This window comes from Phaenicophaeus curvirostris, chromosome 18 (assembly GCF_032191515.1).
Source record: "Phaenicophaeus curvirostris isolate KB17595 chromosome 18, BPBGC_Pcur_1.0, whole genome shotgun sequence".
Lineage (NCBI taxonomy): Eukaryota > Metazoa > Chordata > Aves > Cuculiformes > Cuculidae > Phaenicophaeus > Phaenicophaeus curvirostris.
The window spans coordinates 9,175,830-9,199,704 of NC_091409.1; the positions used below are offsets into that span (position 1 = coordinate 9,175,830).

At 67.0% G+C, this 23,875-nt stretch overlaps 2 protein-coding genes across 5 annotated transcripts in view; both read left to right on the plus strand.

Annotated features, from left to right (window-relative positions):
- The first annotated feature begins 879 nt into the window (after positions 1-879).
- On the plus strand, positions 880-5,604 carry MMP9 (matrix metallopeptidase 9). Its single transcript, XM_069871859.1, has 13 exons — positions 880-1,054; positions 1,281-1,519; positions 1,874-2,022; positions 2,237-2,365; positions 2,443-2,616; positions 2,693-2,866; positions 2,988-3,161; positions 3,285-3,440; positions 3,952-4,183; positions 4,300-4,439; positions 4,526-4,676; positions 4,758-4,861; positions 5,141-5,604. Exons 1-13 carry the CDS (start codon positions 911-913, stop codon positions 5,248-5,250), a joined length of 2,076 nt encoding a protein of 691 aa, XP_069727960.1. The 5' UTR covers positions 880-910; the 3' UTR covers positions 5,251-5,604.
- Positions 5,605-6,616: 1,012 nt separating this feature from the next.
- Positions 6,617-23,875, plus strand: part of SLC12A5 (solute carrier family 12 member 5) — a 93,918-nt gene continuing 76,659 nt past the window's right edge. For 2 of the 4 annotated variants that reach the window (XM_069871885.1, XM_069871886.1), the window contains exons 1-8: positions 6,618-6,827; positions 19,545-19,639; positions 19,825-19,956; positions 20,168-20,314; positions 20,926-20,980; positions 21,970-22,100; positions 22,275-22,516; positions 22,593-22,804. In XM_069871885.1, the coding sequence (XP_069727986.1) occupies positions 6,722-6,827; positions 19,545-19,639; positions 19,825-19,956; positions 20,168-20,314; positions 20,926-20,980; positions 21,970-22,100; positions 22,275-22,516; positions 22,593-22,804 (1,120 nt within the window). In that variant the 5' untranslated portion in view covers positions 6,618-6,721. Of the gene's footprint in view, positions 6,828-12,681; positions 12,834-19,544; positions 19,640-19,824; positions 19,957-20,167; positions 20,315-20,925; positions 20,981-21,969; positions 22,101-22,274; positions 22,517-22,592; positions 22,805-23,875 lie in introns of those variants that run through there. The other 2 variants (XM_069871889.1, XM_069871887.1) reach the window with 2 other exon arrangements.

The window sequence follows — 23,875 nt, forward strand, 5'->3', positions numbered from 1 at the left end:
GTGCCCTGCAGAGCAGCTGGCAGTGAGCATGGGACCCCTGTTTCCAACGGCACCGCACAGAACATCCCAGAGCAGTTGTGGCTGACCCATCCCTGCAGGTGTTCAAGGCCAGGTTGGATGGGGCTTGGAGCCCCCTGATCCAGTGGGAGGTGTCCTTGCCCATGGCAGGGGTGGAACTGGATGGCTTTGAGGTCCCTTCCCACCCAAACCATTTTATGATTCTATGATCCCCAGGTGCGGAGCTCCACCTGGGTAGACGCTGGCCCTGGACCCGTGGGGGCTCTGCCATGTGACTGCTGGCGAGTGGGTTTCAAGCAGCCGTGGGGCAATGAACCACAGGCACCTCCTGTGCTGGGAGCACCCTGTCCCAGAGGGGTGATGCAGCCACAGGGGGGACATGGGGACAGGCAGTGTGTCCCCATGAGGGTCTGGGCTCTGATGTCTGGATGCCAGGCTGCCAGTGCCAGGGCTCTGGGCGAGGGTTCTGCCCACACCACCCTGGTGCCCACCCAGGTTTTCATGGGCCTGGCTCTGGCAGCACTAGCTCTCAAATGGCCCAGTGTAGTGTGATCAGTGCAGCATTGGGGTTGCAGGGTTGGACCTTTGCAACCCTCTTCTGTCCCTGCTGCTGGCTTTGGGCAGGGTGATGCCCCTCTGTGCCATGCCCAGCGCAGCCGTTCTCCCCTGCACCCACCCAAGTGCCTCGTGTGGCCGTGGGACCTGGCGTGTTTAGTAAACAAGGTGATGAAACAGTTAAGGCAGAAAACGGAGGAGCCTGAGTGTGTGTTTCGTCACCGTGGGAAGGGAGTGTGAGTCGGCACCGAGGGGTCTGAGGGTGACTCACTGCCCTCCTGCACCATAAATAAGAGGGGAGCCCGCGGCAGCCAGAGCAGCGCAGCACAGCTTTGCCATGGCACTCATCCTCCTGGCCCCACTTGCTATGGGGCTGCTGGCCGCCTCCTGCTGTGCTGCTCCGCTGCAGAGCAAGCCGCAGGCGGTGGTCACCTTCCCAGGGGAGCTGGTCAGCACCCTGTCCGACCGGGAGCTGGCAGAGGTGAGCGGCATGTGGCCTCACAGCCCCTTCCCAGCAGGGCCCAAGGGGCTCCCGAGGGGCTCCCGAGGTGGCAGCGCGGGGCTGCGCGTTGAGCATGGGGGCTGCCAGCATCCCTGACCCCCGAGAGATGCTCAGGATAGCGTCAGGCACTGGAGGTTTGCGGTGCCCGGTGCTGCCTGAGCCCCCTCCTGCCTCACTCAGCCCCCCGGCTGCCTTTCCTCCCCAGAGCTACCTGCTGCGGTTCGGCTACACCACGGAGGTGGAGGCGCGGACAGGCAGCAAGCACGTGTCCCTGGCCAAGGCGCTGCGCAAGATGCAGAAGCAGCTGGGCCTGGAGGAGACGGGGCAGCTGGATGCCAGCACACTGGAGGCCATGCGAGCACCCCGCTGCGGCGTCCCCGACGTGGGAACCTTCCTCACTTTCGAGGGGGATCTCAAGTGGGACCACATGGACCTGACGTATCGGTGAGTCCCTGCCCCAGGAGATGGACCACAGGGCGATGGTCCCCGGGGGATGGAGATGGGTACGAGGGACCAGGCAGGGCAGCAGCTTCGGTGCCAGCCCAGCCCGCCGGCCATGCCTCTGAGCTGCCAGCACAGCTGGGTCTTGGTGCAGCCAGTGCCAAGCTGGCACAGTGGCAGCATCTGCTCCTTGGCATCCGGGAGAGCATCTGTGCCCTGGCCTGAGGGTGGTGGCCGGCTGCTCGGCTCAGCCGTGCCAGCGCTGCCGTCCTCTCCTGGGGCGTGAGGATGCCTCCCCAGTCACTCCTGCAGCATGAGCCGGGATCCGGCAGCACTGACCCCCACCTCCCCTGCCAGGGTGATGAACTACTCCCCCGATCTGGACCGTGCTGTGATCGACGATGCCTTCAAGCGAGCATTCAAAGTGTGGAGTGATGTGACCCCCCTCACCTTCACCCAGATATACAGTGGCGAGGCAGACATCATGATCATGTTTGGCAGTCAAGGTGATGTCCCGTGGGGAGGCTGTGAGGAAACGGACGGCGACATGCCCTTCCCATGGGACTGTCACCCCTCGTTGTGCCCAGGGTCCCTCTGCCACAGGCACACACACGTGTGTGGGCATGCAGAAGGCGGCAGGGCTGTGCTTGGGGTCTGTGTGAGCCACAGGCATAGGGGGTCCTCTAGCAGGGCTGGCTCTGAGGGTGCTTGTCCCCACAGAGCACGGGGACGGGTACCCCTTCGACGGCAAGGATGGGCTTTTGGCCCACGCCTTTCCCCCGGGACGGGGGATCCAGGGTGATGCACACTTTGACGACGACGAGTTCTGGACACTGGGAAATGGCTTAGGTAAGGGCAGGGCCTGATGGGTTATGGGGCCGATGGTGGCCACCCCAGCCGTGCCACTGAGCCCTTTCTCCCGGCAGTGGTGAAGACCCGCCACGGGAACGCCAAGGGGGCCGACTGCCACTTCCCCTTCATCTTCGAGGGCCGCTCCTACTCCCACTGCACCACGGAGGGGCGGTCAGACGGGCTGCCCTGGTGTGCCACCACCGCCAGCTACGACCGCGACAAGAAATACGGCTTCTGCCCCAGCGAACGTGAGTAGCAGCAGCTGCGGCCCCTACCTGGCCTCACAGGTGCCAGGGTCTGTCCTCACTCCTCCTTACCTCGCAGTCCTTTACACTAACGGCGGCAACAGCGATGGGTCCCCCTGCGTCTTCCCCTTCGTCTTCGACGGCACCTCCTACGACACCTGCACCACGGACGGGCGCTCTGATGGCTACCGCTGGTGTGCCACCACTGCCAACTTTGACCAGGACAAGAAATACGGCTTCTGCCCCAACCGAGGTGCGAGCAGGCACGCAGAGGGGTTGGTCCCCAGACGTGGTGCACAGTGTGGGCACCTGAGGGTCCAAGGGGCAGCCGTGGCCCTGGAGCCAGAGCCAACCCCACTGATGCTGCTTTGCAGACACGGCGGTGATCGGCGGCAACTCCCAGGGGGATCCATGTATCTTCCCCTTCACCTTCCTGGGCCAGTCGTACAGTGCCTGCACCAGCCAGGGCCGCCAGGATGGCAAACTCTGGTGTGCCACCACCAGCAACTATGACACCGACAAGAAGTGGGGCTTCTGCCCAGACAGAGGTACCAGCCCCCCTGCCCGCACCCTCCGGCCTCAAGCCATGCTGGAGCGCTCCCCACCGCGGTCACAGTCTCCAGCTGGCAGGTTCCATCCCACCGGGTGCTGAGGCCAGTGCTTTCCCCCAGGTTACAGCATCTTCCTGGTGGCTGCCCACGAGTTTGGGCACTCGCTGGGGCTGGACCACTCCAGCGTGCGCGAGGCCCTCATGTACCCCATGTACAGCTACGTTCAGGACTTCCAGCTGGACCCCGATGATATCCAGGGAATCCAGTACCTCTACGGTGAGCAGCATCACCGTGGCCGGGCATGTGGGGGTCCTGTGGTGCTGGGCAGGCCCCCAGCCTCATGCCCTCCCCTGTATTCATTCAGGTAAAGGGGCTGGAGAATAGACCTTACGAAGAATGGCTGAGAGAGCTGGGGGTGTTTAGCCTGGAGAAGAGGAGGCTGAGGGGAGACCTCATTGCTCTCTCCAACTACCTGAAAGGAGGTTGTGGAGAGGAGGGACCTGGGCTCTTCCCTCAAGTGACAAGGGACAGGATGAGAGGGAATGGCCTCAAGCTCCACCAGGGGAGGTTTAGGCTGGACATTAGGAAACAATTTTTCATGGAAAGGGTCATTGGGCACTGGAACAGACTGCCCAGGGAGGGGGTTGAGTCGCCTTCCCCGGAGGGATTTAAGGGATGAGTGGACGAGGCACTGAGGGACATGGTTTATTATTTGATGGGAATGGTTGGACTCGATGATCCAGTGGGTCTTTTCCAACCTGGTGATTCTATGATTCTATGATTCTAGGTCGTGGCTCTGGCCCAGAGCCCACTGCCCCTGTGCCTGTGACCACCAAGGAGCCCCAGCCCTTGCCCACAGAGGCTGGCAGCACCTCTACCACTGAGGAGGAGGAGGACTACGAGACTCTGGAGCCCACAGCTCAGCCCATTCCCGTGGACCCCAGCCGGGATGCCTGCGCGGAGAAGGACTTTGATGCCATCACAGAGATCAATGGGGAGCTGCATTTCTTCAAGGATGGGTGAGCGGCAGCGCCCGGAGTCAGGGCAACAAGGGGGCATGGGGGGACACAGAGTGTTGGGGGACGCGGGGCTGTGCCACACCAAGGTTACTGAGGCGGTTGAACTTCCCCACCAGGAAATACTGGACACGCTCATCCTTCTGGAATTCGGACATCCAGGGGGCCTTTTCCATCGCAGACACCTGGCCGGGCCTCCCGGCGGTCATCGATGCCGCTTTCCAGGATGTGCTCACCAAGAGGGTTTTCTTCTTCTCCGGTGAGCGCTGCGCCCGGTGCCGTCGGTGCCCCGGGACCGCGGTGCCGCCGAGCCGCCTCACCGACCCCCGCGCCCTCCCGGTTCAGGTCGGCAGTTCTGGGTGTTCTCGGGCTCGACGGCGCTGGGTCCTCGCAGCGTGGAGAAGCTGGGGCTCGGGAAGGACGCCGGCCGCATCTCGGGGGCCCTGCAGCGCGGCCGCGGCAAGGTGCTGCTCTTCAGCGGCGAGAGCTACTGGAGGTGAGCGGGACCGACGGCTCGGGGTGGCTCGGGGCGGCTCGGGGCTCCACAGCCCTCAGCGCGGCTCTGCTCGCCCCGCAGGCTGGACGTGAAGGTGCAGAGAGTGGACAAGGGCTACCCCCGCGCCACCGACGACGTTTTCACCGGCGTCCCCCTCGACGCACGCAACGTTTTCCTCTACCAAGGTGAGAGTGGCCGCGCTGTCCCCACCCCCAACCGGGCTCCCCGAGCCTCCCCCGGGCAGGGCACGGCGTCGGTCATAGAATCACGGAATCATAGAATCATCAGGTTGGAAGAGACCCACCGGATCATCGAGTCCAACCATTCCCATCAATCACTAAACCATGTCCCTCAGCACCTCATCCACCCGTCCCTTAAACACCTCCAGGGAAGGGGTCTCAACCCCCTCCCTGGGCAGCCTGGTCCCTGCTGACGCTCCCGTCCCTCCCCTCTCTCCTCTCCAGACAATTACCACTTCTGCCGGGGCAGCTTCTACTGGAGGATGACGCCGCGCTACCAGGTGGATCGGGTGGGCTACGTCAAGTACGACATCCTGCAGTGTCCCCAGCACTGAGCGCCACCCGGCAGCCCCTCTGCGACCCTCCCGTCGCCGCCGGCACCGGGGCTCCCGTCCCGCAGCCTGGAACCCGGGGGCCGCCCAGCCCCGTGGCCGCGGGGCGGCGGGAGGGGGTCCCGGGGTCCCCCCCCACCCCCGGCTGGGCAGCAGGACTCTCGCCGCGGCGGGCACCGCGCTGCCTCCGTCGCGCAGAGGCGTTTGCCTGGTGCAAACCACACAGGGATTTGGAGCGATTTCGTCTTTTTCCCGAGCCGGCCGTGCCGCGGAGCTGGTGCCCGGGCAGCCGGCGGGGCAGGGGCGCGGGCGCTGCCCGCTCTGCCAGCCCGTTTGCAATAAAAACGATCCTTGGGACGCTGCGTCCGGGGGCTCCGTCAGCTCAGCGCTCCCCGGGTACCGCGCCGGTGGGGAGGGGGCGTGGGGCGGCGGCCAAGCCCCCTTCTGCTGGGATCAGGGATCTTTCTGTCCCAATATCCCCTGCCTCCAGCCACACCCGCCTCTCCAGAGCCCCTCCTGCCCTCGCTTCGCCAGCTCCCCCGTCTCTGGCTCCCCTGGACCCAGCCAGCCCCCAGCCTTCCCCCGCGGCCCCGACTCCGGGGTGAGGGGCGGCGTTCTTCTCAGGCTGGGGCATGGCGTGTGGCAGCGCCCCTGCTGCACCCCAGACCCCACTCTGCAGCCCAGACCCCCCCCTCTGCAGTCCGGACTCCCCCCTCTGCAGTCCGGACCCCCCCTCTGCCGCCCGGACCCCCCCTCTCTGCAGCCCGGATCCCCCTCTCTGCAGCCCGGACCACCCCCCTCGGCAGCCCAGATCCCCCCCTCTGCAGCCCGGACCCCCCCTCGCTGCAGCCCGGACCCCCAGCGGCGGGGCCGCGCCTGGGGCTGCCCGGCGCCGTGGCAGAAAGGGGCAGCCTCAGCCCCGAGGCTATAATTATCTGTAGTTAGCTCTGCACTTAGCTGTAATGAGCTGTAATTAGCGGCTGCGCTGTACCCAGCACCCCCAGGGCGGCGGGGTCCGCTCCCAGCACTTTGCTGGCGGAGCCGAGCCGAACCGAGCCCACCCGAACCCGATCTGATCCGAGCCCAGCCGAGTCCAGCCGAGCCCATCCGGGCTGATCCGAGTCCGGCCGAGCCGAACCGAGCCCAGCCGAACCCAAACGATCTGATACGAGTCCACCCGAGCCCATCCGAGCCCGTTCGGGCTGATCCGAGTCCGGCGGTGCCGAACCGAGCCCAGCCGAGCCCAACAGAGCCCACCCGAGTCCAGCCGTGCCAAACCGAGCCCAGCCGAGCCAATCCGAACTAATCCAAGACCAACAGCGCCGAACCGAACTGATCCGACCCTACCCGAGCGCACCCGAGCCGACCCGGGCCCGGCCGTGCCGTGCCGGTGCGAGCCGCGGGCGGGCGCTAGGACCCCGCGCGGCCCGGGCTGAGCCGCGGCCGGAGCCGGCGCCACTGGCGGCGCGGGGCCATGAGCGGCCGCTTCACCGTCACCGCGCTGCCCCGGCAGCCCCACCGCCCGCCCCACGGCGGCGACGACACCGGCACCGCCACCCCGCCGCACCCGCACGGCACCGGTGAGACCCGCGGCGGCGGCTCCGAGCGGCGCGGGGCGCGGGACGGGGCCCCCGGGGCAGGCTCCGTGGGGAGGCTCCGTGGGGCAGGGGTCGCGGAGCAGGCTCCGCGGGGCAGGGCGTGTGGGGGGCTCCGTGGGGCAGGGGGTCGTGGGGCAGAGTCCATCAGGGAGGGCCCGTGGGGCAGGGTCCATGGCGGGGGGGGGGGGGGGGTCGTGGGGGGCTCCCTGAGGCAGGGTCCGGCGGGGCAGGGTTCTCAGGGCAGGGTCCGCGGGGAGTCTCTGCGGTCCAGGGTCCATGGGGCAGTGTCCGTGGGGAGGCTCCGCGGTCCAGGGTCCGTGGGGCAGGGCAGTGCCGTCGGGGCACCCTGGGGGAGGGTGTGGAGCCACCCCGGGCTGCCCGGGCTCCTCGGAGGCGGTGGGGACCCCGGAGTGGGGCTGGCGTGGGGCTGCGGGACTCGGAGGACTGGGGGGGTTGGAGCAGAGAGTGGGGCTCGGCTGCCCGGACGGGACCCCTCATCCCAAGGGGCTCCCCTGCCCCATCTCCATCCCAGTGGTGTGTGGGAGTAAAGCCCCGTTCCTGAGGGATGGGCAGCGGGATGGGGCTGGGATGTGGGGGGACATCTGTGGAGCACAAGGCTGTGGGGTACGAGGCTGCCTGCTGCCCCTCAGGAGCCATGGAGGAGGGTGGCCATGGGGCGAGGGCTATGGGGCACAAACTGCCCCGTGGCCATGGGGCGAGTGCTATGGGCCACAAACTGCCCCATGGTCCTGGTGGCTGCACAGGAGGGTGGGCTGTGGTGGCCCTCGGTGGTGGTGGTGGCCCACTTGGCTGTGGCGGGTGCTGGGACCGGCTGGCCGTCGCCGTGCGGTGCCCAGGGGACGTGGTGGCGGGGCTGCACTGTCACCGGAGCCATATCGATCGCAGAAATCCAGCGACAGCAGCACCGTGCTGCGCGGAGCTGTGACCTTGCGCCCTCGCGAAGGGCGCTGGTGGGAGGCAGCGAGCTGCTGATGGGCACTGTGACACCCAAGCCATCTGAGTCCCTGCTGGTGGGCTCCGTGTCCCCGCTGGTGGGCTCCGTGTCCCCACTGGTGGGCTCTGTGTCCCTGTTGGTGGGCTCCGTGTCCCCGCTGGTGGGCTCCGTGTCCCCACTGGTGGGCTCTGTCCCACCAGTGGGATCTATGCCCCATCCAGTGGGCCCTGTGCCCATGTTGGTGGACTCTGTGGCCCCTGCCAGTGGGTTCCACGTCCCCACCAACGGGCTCTGTGTCCCAACCAGTGGGCTCTCTGCCCCCTGCCTGCATCCCAGCCATGGTGGCATCACAGGCCCTTATCACCGTGGTGGCAGTGCCGGGCCCCTTGTCACCCCACGACACGCGTGGGCAGCTGGCCCTGGCCCGTGGCTTGTGCCGTCTAGAGCCGTGGCCAAAGCCTGCGTCTCCCAGGAATGGTCGCTGGCTTGGGGACTCGCAGGGGGAGGAGGGAGGCCTGCTGGGGAGAGCTGGGCGGCAGGGGCCACGTCGGGGGCCCTCTCGGCTGCGCTGTGACCTTGCGCCCTCGCAGAGGACAGCCAGCCCCGCTCCCGCCGCCAGCACCCGGCACCCCCCGCGCCCCGGGCCGGGCGCAGCCTGGCGGGGTGTGTGCCCGAGGCTCTGGGCAGCACGAGAGACCCCATCCCGCATCCCACATCGTTCCAGCGGGTGGGGAGCCCCGTCCTGCCCCGATCCACGCACCCTGCGTCGTTCCAACGTAACGAGGAGCCCCCCCGCCCCGCCCCGATCCGCCCCCCGGGTCTGGACGGGAGTGGGGGCCGCCGTGGGGCTGCGAGGGGCCGGGTACCGGCTCCCCGGCGTTGATGGTGCCGCCCGGCCCTTCCCTCGTGCAGGAGCGGCCGGGGGGGGGGGGGGGGCGCGGGGACCCCCTGACCCGGCACAGACCCCTGCCCGGGGCCGCCCCTCCCGCCGCCCCTCCCGGCCGGCTCCGCTCGGGACGGGGAGCGGCCCCGCGAGGCCCCCGGGGAGCCGGGACGGGGAGCGCGGCCGCCAGAGGGCGCTGCGGGACGGGGACGGGCGTGACCGGCCCCGCCCGGCCCCGCCGCGTCCCCCCACCCCGCCCCGCGGAGCCGCCGCCCCGGCTCGGGGCCTCGGAGCGGAGCCCCCCCCGCCGCGTCCCGAGGCATCCGGGCTCGGCGGCCGTCGCCATGGCAACCAACTGGTTAAGGAGCCTCTCTCGTTGCCATGGAAACCGAGCCCAGTGTCTTCCCTGCCGATGCTGGGGGGCTCAGCCGCTCGCCCGGACCCGCGGGGGAGGGATGGAGGGGGGGATAAATCTTCCCGAGAGGGGGTCCCGGAGAGGGGTCGGAGCCCCTGCAGCCCGCACCGAGGCACCGGGCATAGAATCATAGAATCATAGAATCATCAGGTTGGGAGAGACCCATCGGATCATCGAGTCCAACCATTCCCATCAATCACTAAACCATGTCCCTCAGCGCCTCCTCCACCCGTCCCTTAAACCCCTCCAGGGAAGGTGACTCAACCCCCTCCCTGGGCAGCCTGTTTCAGTGCCCAATGACTCTTTCCATGAAAAGTTTTTTCCTAATGTTCATCCTAAACATGGGGCATGGGATGCGTGAGGGTCTGGTTCTGGGATTATCGGGGAGTGGGGGACTTGGCTTCCCCTGCCCAGTGGCCCCGCTGCCACTGGTCCCCTGGCACCTCCGGCTCCCCCAGCGCAGCTCAGGTTGGCAGGAGACAGGGCGCTGATGAGGGTACCATTCAAAGCACCAGGGGTCCGCGCTGCGGAGAGGCTGCGTGGCACGGAGGGTGCAGGACGGCTCCTTGGGGGGCAAGGGATCTCTGAGCCCCCTCTGTCACTTGCACCACCTTCCTGATGATGCTGTGGAGGGAGGCCGGGGGTGCCATGTGGGGCACAGGACCCCCCTGGAGCCTCAGCCGCTGCACTCCCACGCCTGACCCTCCCGGGAGCTCGCGGCAGGGGCTGCACAGCTGCTGCCCGGCTGGCAGCGCGCCCTGCAGCCCTCGTGCAGCTGCGGCAGCACAGGGGCCTAGGGGCCCTGCGGCTGGCACAGGGATTGCTCGGGGGCTCCTGGGTGGGAGGAGGTTGGTTCCGCAGCTCATCTGTGTGCGGGGCTGCCCGCTTGCCCGCTGCTGTGGCCCTGCTTCTGGCAAAACATCTGGGCTGGGCAGCTGGGGATGCTGCGCTGGCTGCACGCGGTGCAGGGCCTTCGTGACGCAGGAGCTCACATCCCCTCCTGCCTTGCCCCATTGCCTCCTTCCCTGCCCTGTATCCTTCTGCCCTGCCGCCCTTCTGCTCTTGGTCTCGGGAGCTGCGTTGGCTCCCCACGGTTCTGCTCCCAAACCCACAGAACACCATCCCTCCCTTCTTACCCCCCCTCCCCCCAACACCTGGAGGTGGGGGCAGGTCCCAGCTGATGACTGCATCACTTCCAGACCCTAGTTTTGCCCTGGTACTGGTGGCAGATCCCTGACCTGTCTGAGTGGGGACCTTCTATCCCCCCTGAGGTGCTGCAGGACATGATGCCTTGGTCATCAGCCCGGCAGGACAAGAGCGATGTGGCATGTGCCATAATGCAAACCCTCCAATGGGATCCCTGGCTCTGTGTGTATGTCACTGCCCCTGCACCCCTCTGTGCCTCCAGGCTCCCTTTGCCTCATCTCCCCATCCTCCTAGGCTCTCTCCTGCCCTAGCTCTTCTTTCTCCTGGGGACCTGGTCCCGCATCCTCGAGCCCCGAGTGCTGCGAGGAGAGCCCTGAAGACCTGGGGTGATGGAGTCTTCCCATGCAGGGAGGGTGTGGGTCTGGCAGGCTGCACCAGAGATCACTGCAGGTGGGTGCAGGGCGCCCACTGGCATCACCACAGTGTGGCCACCCTTAGACAAGGGCCAGGCTGCCCGCTCCATGCCCTCTAGAGGTTTCCCAGCACCTCTGGCACGTGTCTGGCTCCTGGGAGGTTTGACCGCTGCCAGTGACAGGAGAGGCAAGAGCTGTGCCGCCAGCTGCCGGGATACGTGCGCCGGGCAGGTCATCCTGTTTACAGGCCAGGGTTTGCTCAGCGTGGTGCTGGGATTGAGTCCCTTGGTTTGGCTCTGCCCCGGGACATCCCTGCGTGCTCCCCATACAGGTGGGACCCTACACACGGGCCAAGCAAGTGCAGTCCCTAGCATAGCCCCCCTGCGCTGCCGGCAAATCCCAGCCCCTGAAATGGAGCCATAATCCAGGGATTAGGGGATTAGTGGTCTTTCACGTGCTCCCTTCCCCCATCTGTTTGATCAGGAAAATCCCTCCTGGGCCGAGCCCACGCGCTGCGGCCTCCTGCGCAAACCGTCATCTCTGTGCTCGCCACGGCCAGCCCCCACACAGCCCCCACTGCCCGGCCATGGCCCCCGTGAGTGAGTGGGCTCTGCAGACGCCCCCACAACCACCGAGGAGAGCAGCCGTGCCCACTGCCTCCAGCCCGCAGCCCTGGCCATGCGGGCAGCGTGCGGGGGCCAGTGCCGTCCCTTGGGAGCAAGCCACCCCCTCGCTCCAGCACTCAAGGCTAAGGATGTGGGGGTGAGGGGCCAGTGCTGCTGCGGCTGAGCAGGAGCAGCCCCGCAGAGCAGCTAGTGCACAGGGTTACGGAATCATAGACCCATAGAATCATGGAATGGGGTCCTGGGCAGGGAGATAGGGCTGGGGGCTGAGTGAGGGGGCTGGCATCGCTCTAACCACGCTGGGGCAGCCCGTGCCACTGCCCATGCTCCCTGCAGGTCATCCTGTGCCGTTGGCTGTGGCTATGCCGCTGTGGGTCCCGGGGGACGCCAGGCGCAGAGGTCGTGGCCACAGCGGCTGGGGCTGCCGGCAGGGCCACTGCGAGGGGTCCGAGCCTCCTGCCCCGCAAGGTGAAGGCTGGGGAGCCTCCACACTGCGGAGCAGCTGGCCTCATACCAGGAGAAAGTAAACAATTAATTACAGCCGTCAAGGAGTAACTAACGCCAGCGGGCTGTCATGATCTCAGCCTGCTCCAGAGGAGATGCCGGGAGCTGCCGCCAGCTCTGGCTCTGGGATCCTCTTGGATTATGTGGTGAGAGCAGGGGGGCTGTGTGTGGCCCTGGGTCAGTGGTGTGGGGTCCCATCGGCAGCCCCCATCCCCAAGCAGCCTGAGCCCTGTGAGGTACGAGCCCTTCTGGAGGCAGCAGCAGTGAGGGGCAGCCCCATCGCTGCCCTGCGCCAGGGTCAGCCCAGACCTGCTGCCCTGGGGGGCTCAGGGGGCTGGGCTGGGGGTTCCGGATGTGCTGGGACCTCGACTCCCTGGAGCCCTGAGGGTCAAGCCAAGCACGCTCCCCCCTCTGCAGGGCTCTGGGGCAGAGCGGGGTTGACAGCCTCTGCAGACCCTGTGCCTGCTGCCAGGTGGTCTGGCGGCCCCCTCCTCCCCGGAGGACCTTGGTGATGGTGGGGGCCGGTCCTGCTATTGGGACGGGGGGCGTTAGCCCCCACCTAGGCCCCTGCTGCCTGCAGGGAGGTGCTCAGCGTGGCTGGCACTGCCCCACCGCGACCTGCCTCTCCCTCCTCCCTCAGGTGCTGCCCCCTCCCCACAGGAGCTGCCTCCGGGGGTGGCCCTGACCCCAGGATCTGCCCTACTGGAGCCCCCCAAACGGGTGTTTGGCTCGCGGCTGCAGCGGGGCCGTTGGGGGCGGTTGCGGGGGCCGTTGGGGGCCGTTCGGGGTGCGGGGCCGTTGAGGCGCCGTCCGTGCCCCCGTTCCCCCCCGAGGGAGGCGCCGCTGTGCCCCCGCGGGGCGCTGCCGCATACGTGCCGGGGCGGGCGGGCCCGCGGGCGGCTCCGCACTGCAGCCCCCTCCCACCGGCGCGGGGGGCGGCGCGGGGCGCGCGGCTGCGGAGCGCGGCGGCGGCTCGGGCAGCGGCGGCGGCGGCGCCATGCTGAACAACCTGGCCGACTGCGAGGACGGCGACGGCGGCGCCAGCCAAGGTGAGAGGCCGGGACACCGGCGGGGCTGCGGGAGCTCGGCGGTGCCCGCCGTGCCGGACCCCGCGCGGGGAGAGCCGGCACCGGCCACAGCGGCGGCTCCTGCTCGGCGGCCCCGCGGGGCTGCGGCGGCCGGTGCGGGGGCCTGCTCCCGCCGCTCCGGCACCGCGCACGCCGCTGCGGCAGCCCCGGGGAGCGGCGGCGGGACCCGGGACCACCCCCGGGACGGGGCTTCGGGCTGCGCTCCGGGCAGCCGCGCCGATCGCCGGCACCTGCCCTGTCCCGGGCACCGGCCGGGATCCTCTCCCCCTACCCCTCCGGACACCCCGCGCCCGGCTACAGCCCCGCTTGCCCCGGCTGCCTCCTCCCCACCCCTCCCTACCGCCCCCCCATCGCTGCCTGCCTTCTCCCCAGCCCTCCTTACCGCCTCCCCCGTTCCTCCCTGCTGCCGCCCGCCCCCCCAGCTCTCCGTACCGTTTCCTTGCTGCCGTTCCCCCATTCCCTGCTGCCGTTCCCCCGTTCCCTGCTGCCGTTCCCCACACCGCCCCCGGGGCCGCGAGAGGCTCTGGCCGCCCCGGGCCGCCGCCGCTGTCCGTGGTGCTGAAGCGGCCGCCGGGACTGCTGGGCTCGGAGTCGCTGCCGCTGTCCGTGGTGCTGAAGCGGCCGCCGGGACCGCTCGGATCGGGGCCGCCGCGCTCTGCAATGCCGATCCCAGCCGTGCCGAGCAGAGCTCAGTCAAACCGTGCCAAGCTCAGCTGAGCCGTGCCGAGCTGATCCGCTCGGTCTACCCCGTGACGTGATGTGCCGTTCCCCTCCGAGCCGTGCCGTTCCCGGCCAAGTCGTGCCATTCCCGGCCAAGCCGTGCCGTTCCCGGCCAAGCCGTGCCGTGCTGCAGCCCCGGCGCAGTGCAGGCGGGCAGGGCCGCTGCAGGCGAGGGGCCGGGGCTGCAGCCCGCGGGCGGTGGGGCTGCCAGGCCCTGGCAGCAGCTGCGAGGCTGCTGGCACTTTGGCCTGAGCTGTTCCCGGGGCATTCGCCAACAGTCGGGCTGCCGCGTCCAGCCCCGGGCAGCGGGGCCAGCACAGCTCCCTCTCCTGCAGGTGTTTGTGTCGGGCACAGGGATGGGCTAGAGCCAGGAAAATGCAGCGATGTGACCGCGGGGACCTGCAGTGCCTCCCCAGCCACTCCGGGTCCCCTCAGGGGTCTGCTGAAAGCCCCAGCCAGGAGTGGATGGCTGGCTCTGGCGGTCGCTGCAGAAGTCCCCGGCTGTCTGCAGTGAGGCTTTGGGCACAGCCGCGACAGCTTTTGGTGTTTGCTTTGCTCCAGCGACCTGAACCTGATTATTTACTTGTTTATTCACAGCTCCACTCAAGGTCAGGGCTGGCAGGATTCTTCTGGGGCACCTTGCTGGGGTTTGGGGAGCTGCACTGGCCCCCACAGTGCCCTTCTCTGAGCTCTTGCTCTCTCCTTGCTCTTTGCTGCAGCAGGATCTGTCCCACTCGCTGCGTTTCCATCGCAGCCGTGCCGGCGGCGCTTGTGCCTTGCTTGGGTCTGGCAGGAGGGCTGGACACGGTGCCACTACAGATGGACCAGGCAGACTGTCCCTGGAGCCGAGCCTGGCAAGAGGCCGGCGGGTGCAGGGCTGGTGGGGGCAGAGGCTTGCGGGGACTGGGAGAGGAGGGGAGCATCTGTGAGGTGGGGTCCCACGCCTGTGCCGAGGGCGGCTGCTGGGGAGTGGGATTGCTCCCATCCTTGCTGAGGATGCTGAGCTCCCTGTGTGGGGTCTGCCTGCGGGGACTGTGGACACCTCAGGGGTGGCAGAGCTGTTGCATGGGATCCTCCCTGCATGACCTGTCTGCTCCAATGCTGGCTGGACCGTGACTTGCCAACCCAGTGGCTCGCCAAAGCCCTGGGTGCCACTTAGGCTGTTTCTGTCTGACCACTCCTGTCTCCATGCTGGGCAGCCTGCAGGAGCCTCCGGACAAGGGCTGGAAGGGCTCCAGCCCTGGCAGCCCATCGAGGGCTGGGCCGCTGGCAGACTCTCTGGGGAGGTGGTGGGGAGCAGGCAGGGCTGCTGCCTGCAGTGTCCGGGCTGGCAGCTTGCACTGCTCTGTCTGGGGTGTGGATATGTCAGACGCAGCCCCGCTGCAGGCTGCTCTGCTGGTGCTCCAGCTTGCCTGAGATGGGGAGACCCGGGGCTGGGAGGCTTTGCTGGAGCTTGCATCCACAGCCATTTCCAAGGCAAGGCTCAGGCTGTGGGAGAATCTGGGAAGCTGTTTAAGTGCAGCCAGCCAAAGCGCCTGTGGTGGAAATCCTGCGCCTGCAGGGCCGGCTGATCAAAGGGAGGATAATCCTGGGTTTAGGAAGGAAGAGGATAGGTCTGAAGTAGCAGTTGGTCCAATTTGGGTCAGGCAGCGAAAGAATCCAGCCCAAAAGGCCACTCGGTGTGCCTGCAGGCCAGGGGGGCAAAGTTTAGACCTGGGATGAGGGGAAAATCACACCCCTCCCCACCGCACCCCACCCACCCTACCTTCACGCTGCAGCTGGGGGCTGACAGCGCTGCGTGCACTGCCAGCAGGAGCCAGCGCTGCTCCGGCCACGGGAGCTGCAGTCAGTCAGAGTGGTCTCTGCCTCGGCAGGACCTGTGGGGGCTCTGTGGCCTCCCTAGAGGCCACTGTACCCAGGGCAGCTGTCAGGTACCCTTGCTCAGATGAGAAGCCTAGGTGGGAGCAGAGGTGCCAGCCACCATAAGGGCCCCTTGGCCACCCCTGTCTGCCTTAGGCACCCCCAGGCCAGCAGCTCAGGGCCAGGGCAGTGGACGTGTGGCTGAGTCCTCTTAATGGCCAGGGGTGACACAACAGTGCTGTGGCCTTCCTCAGCCAGCAGTTCTTGCAAAACTGCAGCAGCTGGGGACATCAGCCAGGGCCACGTGCTCACCCGTGAGCTCGCCGGGCTGCTGGGGTCACCCTGGGGTGCTCCTTGCTGCAGGCAGAGCCCCAGGGACTGGGAGGAGGCTGCTTGCTAGCCAGTGCTGCCGAACACTCTGGCAAAAGTCAAGGTGCCCCATGCACCTCCTGGGGAGCCCCGGGGCACCCCTGGCACCGTGAGCGGCCACCGCGCTGCTGCTGCCACAGGGGCTGGCAGGGCTGGCGCAGTGGGTGGTGCAGGAGGGGCCCACGGCCAGACCCGCACAGGGGGTCCCTGAGCTGTCACACCCCTGTGGAGTCAGGACTACCCTCCCCCGTGTCCCTCTCTCCTGCTGCTCCTCCGGCCAGTGCCGCAGCCCCAGCACCCAGTGTCCCTGGCCCGGGCTCGTCGTGCGCGGTGCCCATGAAGGACCTGGCCCTTGTTGGGTGATATGGAGGGGACGGGCTGGCTGTGGCCAGGCAGGAGCAGGCAGCAGCCCTGGTTAATTAGCCTGTAGGGTCTGGCTGCCTGGGCTCCCCCCATTAGCGCTCTGTGCCCTGCGCCATGTAAAGCAATTAGGGAGGATTTGGGATAAGGGACATGATGCTTCCCAACCCAATTTAGGGCTGAATAAGAAGCCAGTAGGAGATCACATCGTGGCTGGTGTTGCAGCTCAAGTGCTGCCTGGTGGGGTGGGCGCACTGCCCAGGGTGCAGGGAGGGTCCTTTGGCTCTGGGGCCCTGGGCTGCCGGGATGGGGAGCAGGGCTGGTTTTGGGATGCCCTGGGCAGGTAGGGTTGGTGGTAACCCCTGCATCAAGTGGGACTGCGTGATGCCCACAGCGGGGCTGCGGGTTCCTGGCAGCAATCCCGCCGTGAGCCCTTCCAGCCGCCGCAGCAAATTAAAAGGCCGATTCATGTTGAGTGATCCCTGGGGAGGGGGGCGGCTCAGTGCCGGGATCGAAGCCTGGCACAGCTCAGCTCTGCTCGGCTCACGCCACCTCTCCCTTGCCAGGCTGCCCAGCCTCAGCGCCGGCAGCCCCAGCTCCTTCCCTGGGCTCTCAGGGGTCCTGGACTCCATGCCCACTGGTGGCTCACGTGTCCCCATGGCTGGGAGGTGTCATCCCTCGGTGCTGCTGGGCACGACTGGCCGTGGCGGTGGCGGGTGGGGGACGGGGTGCGATGCCCTAGCCTGCCCCTGCCTGCACGGAGCACAAATCCGGTGGCAGCCGCCGGGGAGAGGCTGCAGCAGCCCCTCTGCGGCAAAATGGTCTCCGGCAGGAGCGGGGAGCACGTAGTCACCTGGGACCCCGCGGCCCTGGCGCTTAACTCCTTCCAGCCTGTGGGGCTGGGGTGAGGCAGGGGGTCGAGGGTCCCCCGGAACGAGTGCTGGGGATGCTGGAGCTGTGCTGTGTGCTCATCCCCATGTCCCCACATCCTGCCAGCCCAGGACCTCTCCTGGTGCCAATGTCACCACCAGGTGAGCGGTCAAGTCCCCTGGCCAGCCCTGGCAGTGCAGATGGTGCCAGCACAGCCTCGTGGTCCCTGTAGTGCCGGAGAGGTGCCCCAGGCTGTGAGGCAGGGGGTGCTGCAAGGTTCGGGGTGCAGTGGAGGTGCTGCTGGGGTGCAGTGTGTGCGCCCTGGGTGCTGCTGGCACCTGGTGCGGAGCTGGGTGGAGTCTGTGGGACTGGGGGTCCCGGCCGTGCTGTCTGGTGGGTGCTGGGGTGCCGGTGCGCGGGGTGCGGGTGCCGGTGGGTGCCGGTAGCCGGGGTGCGGGGCCGTGGGGTGCGGGTGCTGTGCGGGGCCGTTACATAAGAGCGGGAGCCGAGGCGGCCGGGGCTCGCCGTTGCCATGGAAACCAGCACGGTGATGTCGTCGGCCGGGTACCAGGCGGAGAAGCGAGGCCCCGCGGGCTCCGCGCTCCCGGTGGGGTCCCTGGACCTCGCCAGGCTGCAGGCACATCCCACCCCCTCCGTGCCCCTGCGTGCCCCGGGGACGTGGGCTCAGACTCCGTCTTCTTTGCCCCCGTGCTGGGGATGGCCCCGTGAGAGCATCCTCGGTGTGTCGTCTTGCATCCACGCCGTCCCAGTTGCTGGTGCGGGTGGGTGGGTGCTGTGGGAGTGTGTGGGTGCAGCCCACGCTGCTGCGGTGACCTAATAACTGCTGGGTGCGGGGCTTCAAACCAAACCCAGAGCAAGCGGCATGTTGGGTCTGTGCCGAGAGCCCTCCCTGCATCCTTCGTTGGGGAACATGGGGCAGGCTACGTGCCAGCGGTGCCAAACAGAGCAGGGTCCAGAGTGAGATAGGCCAGACCCCTGGACCAGAGTGTCCGGTGCTGCTGCCATGGCCAGTCCCGCACAGGAGGAGCCTGCGGGCTCTGCCCTGCAGCTCAGCTGCACCATCAGGGACACTGCCACCCCGCTGACCCACGTCCAAGGAGCCCGGGGACCGGTGGGAGATGGGGGCCAGCCTGTGGGTCAGTGTCACCTGTGGCGCTTGGGGCTTCACCTCTTGGTCAGCCAGGAGTGCCGTGTCTGCCGGGTAGGTTGCAGATGGTGAATCACCACTGTACACAGGCAAACCGGCTCCCAGGTTCTTGAATATGAGTCAACTGGCAGGAGGCAGGCAGTCTTCGAAAGACTGGGCTGCTCCGAATGGTCACAGGGTTTGTCCCGGGTGGCTGTGGTTCATGGGTGGCTGCACCGCCACAGCCCACGGGCAGCCCCTGCGCCATCCCTGCGCTCCAGGGCTCTGTGCTTGAAGCTGGCGGTGTGGGTAACTGTTGCCCCAGGCCTGGCATGCACAGTGGGTCTGTAACCCTGCCTGTGAGGGCAGCCTTCCCGGCGGTGCTGGCACTGCAATTGCTCTGGCCATGGCAGTGGGGATGGGTTTGTGGGGGAGCCCCTCTCCTTCTGCCTGGGGCGGAGGACCAGACCCAGCTGCCTGTGTTTCCCTGTGCCCCAGGGCTGTCGCCCACTCAGCTGCTCTGCCCAGCACTGTGTCCCTTGGCTCCCTGTCCCCGTCCCCTCTGGGCCTTCGCTCAGGGCTGCGCTTCTCTGGTGGCACCGTCCTCGCTGCCGCTCCATTTCCAGCCTGATTTATTTCTGCTGCTCTGCAGCTCGTCTGTTTTCCTTGCTATTAAGCCGACTCTGGGTTTCTTCTGCACGAGGTCGTTAATGCAGCGAGCAGCCGCAGCTCTGTCCCAGCAGCTCTGCGGGCTCTGCACCGCTGCAGGTGGTTCCTCTACTCCGTGCAGGGCGGCAGCACCTGCCCTCGGTGGCGGCACCGCCGATGCCTCCCTGCCTTGTGGTGCAGCCCTGGCCCCAGCTCCCGTGGTGCATGTCAGGGAGCACGACCAGAGACCCAGCTGCTCGCCCCTCTCCCAGGCACCGTGCTGGGGCTGCCCCGCTCCGTGGTGACACGCCGAGCGCCTGGCCGGGTCCTGCCCCTGCAGATGCAGCGCTGCGGGCAGCCCTGGCACGCTCACCTGCAGGCACCCTGCGCTGTGAGTTATTGCTGCCAGCTGTCCTGCTGGGAGGGTTCCCTGGGATCCACGCTCCTCGCCTCACTGCGTGGATGCGCTCCGGCAGGTCCGTGTGCCGGCTGGGTCAGGCTGGGCACTGGCAGCCCCTGCCCGTGCATGGTTTGGGAGGTGATGCTGCTGGCTGCGGTGCAGGGGCTGCCATCGCCAACCTGGAACTGGCCACGAGCATGGTCCCCATGGTCCTGACAGCCCTCCCGTGGGAGCATGGGTGCTCTCCCAGTGTGAGCTGGTGCAGCAGTGCCTAGCTGACCCGGCGGTGTCTCTGCAGGCGATGGCAATCCCAAGGAGAGCAGCCCTTTCATCAACAGCACGGACTTGGAGAAGGGCAAAGAGTATGATGGCAAGAACATGGCGCTCTTCGAGGTAAGGCACGCAGGCGGTGGGGCAGTGAGGGTCCCTGTAGAAGGGGCCGAGCTGAAGCCCTAGCCCAGGCTCCCCCTCTGCTGCAGCCTTGCAGGCAGGTGGTGGGCTGGCATTGGGCAAAGTCCCTGGGCCTGGCCAGGGTCCCGAGGCTCTGTCCTCATTGCTCGGGGCTCTGCTGTCTGCAGGAGGAGATGGACACCATCCCCATGGTCTCGTCCCTGCTGAGCGGGCTGGCCAACTACACCAACCTGCCACAGGGCAGCCGGGAGCACGAGGAGGCTGAGAACAATGACGGGGGCAAGAAGAAGCCGGTGCAGGTGAGGGACACAGGAGGGACACAGCCCCTTGTCCCACCCCTGCCTGTGTGGTGCCAGTCTAAGGGCTACCCTGGGCATGGCCAGGACCCTTGGGCCCTGCTGTGAAGTGGTTTCACCTGGGATCCCCGGCCACGTTGCGGGAGGAGCGGGATTCCTTACTCCTCTGGCAGCTGGACCTGTGAGCCCTGACATCTGCCCGCTCTCTTGGCAGGCCCCGCGGATGGGCACCTTCATGGGCGTCTACCTGCCCTGCCTCCAGAACATCTTTGGGGTCATCCTCTTCCTGCGTCTCACCTGGGTGGTGGGGATTGCTGGCATCATGGAATCCTTCTGCATGGTCTTCCTCTGCTGCTCCTGCGTGAGTGACGGAGCCTGCCAGGCTCCCACCAACCATACTTGGGATCTGGGGGTCACCAGCCAGGCTGGCTGGGCTGTGGAGAGGTGCATGAGCTGCCAGCCCACCTGCCTGCCCCTGCCCCACTTACAGCAAGGAGAAGCCTCTGGCTTCCCAAAGGACTCAGCAGCAGAATGGTGCTCAAATGGTGACCCAGATCGTAGCTGCCATGTGGTGGGGATGGGGGAGGAGGGGTCTCGGGCCCTGGCCCTGCACACCGTGATGCAGTGAAGCCACCCCACTGGGATGGAGACCCTGGGGCAGAGGCTGGCGAGATTGAACACAGGCAGCATCCTGGGCTGCTGTGGGAACTCTGACCCTCATGGCACTGCTGGTCCTTCTAAGGGGTTCAGCCCCAAGCTGCTGGCCAGCAGCCCTGCCTGCTGCCCATCCATCCATCCATCCATCCATCCATCCATCCATCCATCCATCCACTCAGCTCTAGCTGCGGCATCCTGACCCAGTGGCACATCTCAGTGTGGCCCCAGGGAGCCCCATGTCCCCGCGTGGCCCCAGCTCTCCCTTCCCGCTCCCCAGGGAGCTCTGCCAGGCGCTGACTGTGCTTCTCCCCGCAGACGATGCTGACGGCCATCTCCATGAGCGCGATCGCCACCAACGGCGTGGTGCCAGGTAGAGCAAAGCCTGTGTCCCTGTGCACGCAGGGGCAAAGGGAGCTGGCTTCTTGCAGGGTTGGGTGCCAGCAGGGGCCCCTGTGTCCCAGAAGGGCTGGGCTGAGTGTGGCAAAGGGCTTTTCCCAGAGAGCATCCCCCAAAGCCATCCTGCTTCCTGGGCTGTGCTGGCCGAGCTCTGGGTGCTGCCCTGTGCCGTGCTTGGGAGGGTGGACGTCCTCTGCCTTCTGCCACCAGCCCACGCAGACCCCTCGTTGCCTGAGGAGGAGCGTGGAGCTGGAGCCACCACCCATCCCCGGAGCCGTGAGGTACAGATGGCAACGAGAGCTGCCAGCCACGGCTCCTCCCTCTGCCAGACTGGCAATGCCATGGGGGAGCTGGGGAGAGATGCGGCAGAAGGATGGGGAGCTGGGTGCTGAGGGCTGAGCGTTGGGGCAGCCTCTCCCCACAGCCTCCCTGAGCCACACTGGGCACGAGGAGGCTGCTGTGTGCCCCAGGGAGGCACCAGCAGGGTCTGGCTTTGCGCGTGCCCTCGAGCTGCCTCTCCCAGTGCGTGCCGATCCCCACAGGACCGTGGGGAGCTGGGAGCAGGTGAGCAATGTTGACCTGGTTGCTCCACAGGGCTGGGCTCGGCGCTGACAGCCCCAGCGCAGGGTGTAATTAAAACTATTTATCATCCTGCTGCTGCAGTGGGACCATTGATCCCAGCCACCCAGCTCTAAGGGCTCCTCTGAGAGGACAGACAAGGCAGGGCCTGTGTGCCGGGGCTCCAGCACCTGCCTGGCATCCCAGGGGACATGTCCCCGAGGCCATCACACCTGGACTCCCGGGGAATGGCTCTGCCAGCGCGGCTGCTCCCGCTGTGCCGAGGCCCTGGGGGTGGCGCCCTGCTCCCTGCTGGAGCCATGGTGCCACCCTGCCCCTGGCTCTCCTGGCAGGGCTAGGGGTGCCCTGGGTCCGGCTGGGACCCACCTTTGTTCTCTCCGGCAGCGGGTGGCTCCTACTACATGATCTCACGTTCCCTGGGACCTGAGTTTGGTGGGGCCGTGGGGCTCTGCTTCTACCTGGGCACCACCTTTGCCGGCGCCATGTACATCTTGGGCACCATTGAGATCCTGCTGGTACGTGTCTGGTCCTTCCCCTGTGGGGCGCAAGGGCTCAGCTCCTGCCAGGGCAGCTCTGCCCCTGCTGCCCACTCCTCGCAGCCCAGCAGGGACCTGGGGGCTCAAGGTGGGGCCAAGGGGCCCTTGCTGGGGGGTCCCCTCTATGGAGCCGTTATCCTGACTCTCTCGCAGGCCTACATCTTCCCAGGCATGGCCATCTTCAAAGCCGAGGATGCCAGCGGGGAGGCGGCTGCGATGCTCAACAACATGCGTGTGTACGGCACCTGTGTGCTGACCTGCATGGCCACCGTGGTGTTTGTGGGGGTCAAGTATGTCAACAAGTTTGCCCTGGTCTTCTTGGGCTGTGTCATCCTCTCCATCCTCGCCATCTATGCTGGAGTCATCAAGTCGGCCTTCGACCCACCGAGCTTCCCGTGAGTACGGCGTCCCGTGGTGCCGTGGCGGCGCTGGGGTGTCCAGGCACACGGCTGAGTGCTTGTTTCCCTCCAGTATCTGCCTCCTGGGCAACAGGACCCTCTCACGCCACGGCTTCGACCTCTGCACCAAGATGGTGATGGAGGGCAACGAGACAGTGGGCTCCAAGCTCTGGGAGCTCTTCTGCACCTCCCGCTTCCTCAATGCCACCTGTGATGAGTACTTCACCATGAACAACGTGACTGAGATCGAGGGCATCCCCGGCGCCGCCAGTGGCCTCATCCAAGGTAAGCACGGCACGGGGATGGAGGTGCGGGAATTTGGACACGGAGGTGGTGGCACAGGACAAGCCCCACGTGAGCCGTGGTGGGGGCAGCATCTGTGCCTCCTGGGCAGCTCTGCTGCTGGAGGGCCCAGTGCCCTGGGAGACATCGCATGTGGGCAGCTGGCCCTCTGACGTGCCAGGCAGGTGGTGAGGGGATGGGCGGTCAGCGCTGAGCCCAGGGGAGCGATGCATGGGTGATCCCTGCTGGGGGCTGCTCTGCCTCCTGAGCGCAGCCAGCCCTGCTCCACTGGGCAGCGAGAAGGGCTCCTGCACTGCTACAGCCGCCCATGTGCAGGCTCTGCCAGCCAGACCGCAGCAGCACCGCTCTGAAAGATACCCAGAGGCTGGGGAGCAATAAATCCTCCCTTTGCTGCTTCTTGGCCTTCAGAAAGGCTGGTATCGATCTGAGGTTTCACGAGGAGCGATCGCCCCTCGGGGGCACTTAGCTGCTGTGGCCGCAGCCGTGCAGAGAGAGTGGCCAGAGCTGCAGAAAACCTTGTGAATTTACTGGGAGGAGCCACTTTTGACCTGTTTTTCCAGAGCTGCTGGTGCATTTGCCAGGTGCTCACACTGCGCGGTGAGTGGCAGAGGCCGATGCTCAGTACCACACTCGGAGGGCATTTGCTGGCCCCTGCTCTGCAGGGCTGTGCCTGCAGGAGATGCTCTGGGTGCTACGGTGCTGGTGTCGGGGCTCAGGAGAACAGCACCCATCAGGCTTCCCTGCCTGCAGAGCCATGAGCAGGATCAGCCCTTCCTGGGGAGCAGAAGCCAGGCTGAGCACCCTGTGGTGCCAGGCTGGGTGTACGGCGGTGGCTGTGCTGGCTGTGCAGCACAGCGAGTGCATGTGGTGAGCTCACGGTGGCTCTGCTCCCAGTGTGTCCCACGGAGCTGGGTGTCCCAGGCACGGCTGGTGCTCACTGCAGGCAGCCCTGGGGGCTGAGGCTGTGCCGGGTGTCTGTGAGCCCACTCCAGCCCAGCTCTGCCACGGTGGCTGCATAGACTCAGGCATGGGAGCTCAGACTTCACTTAGCAC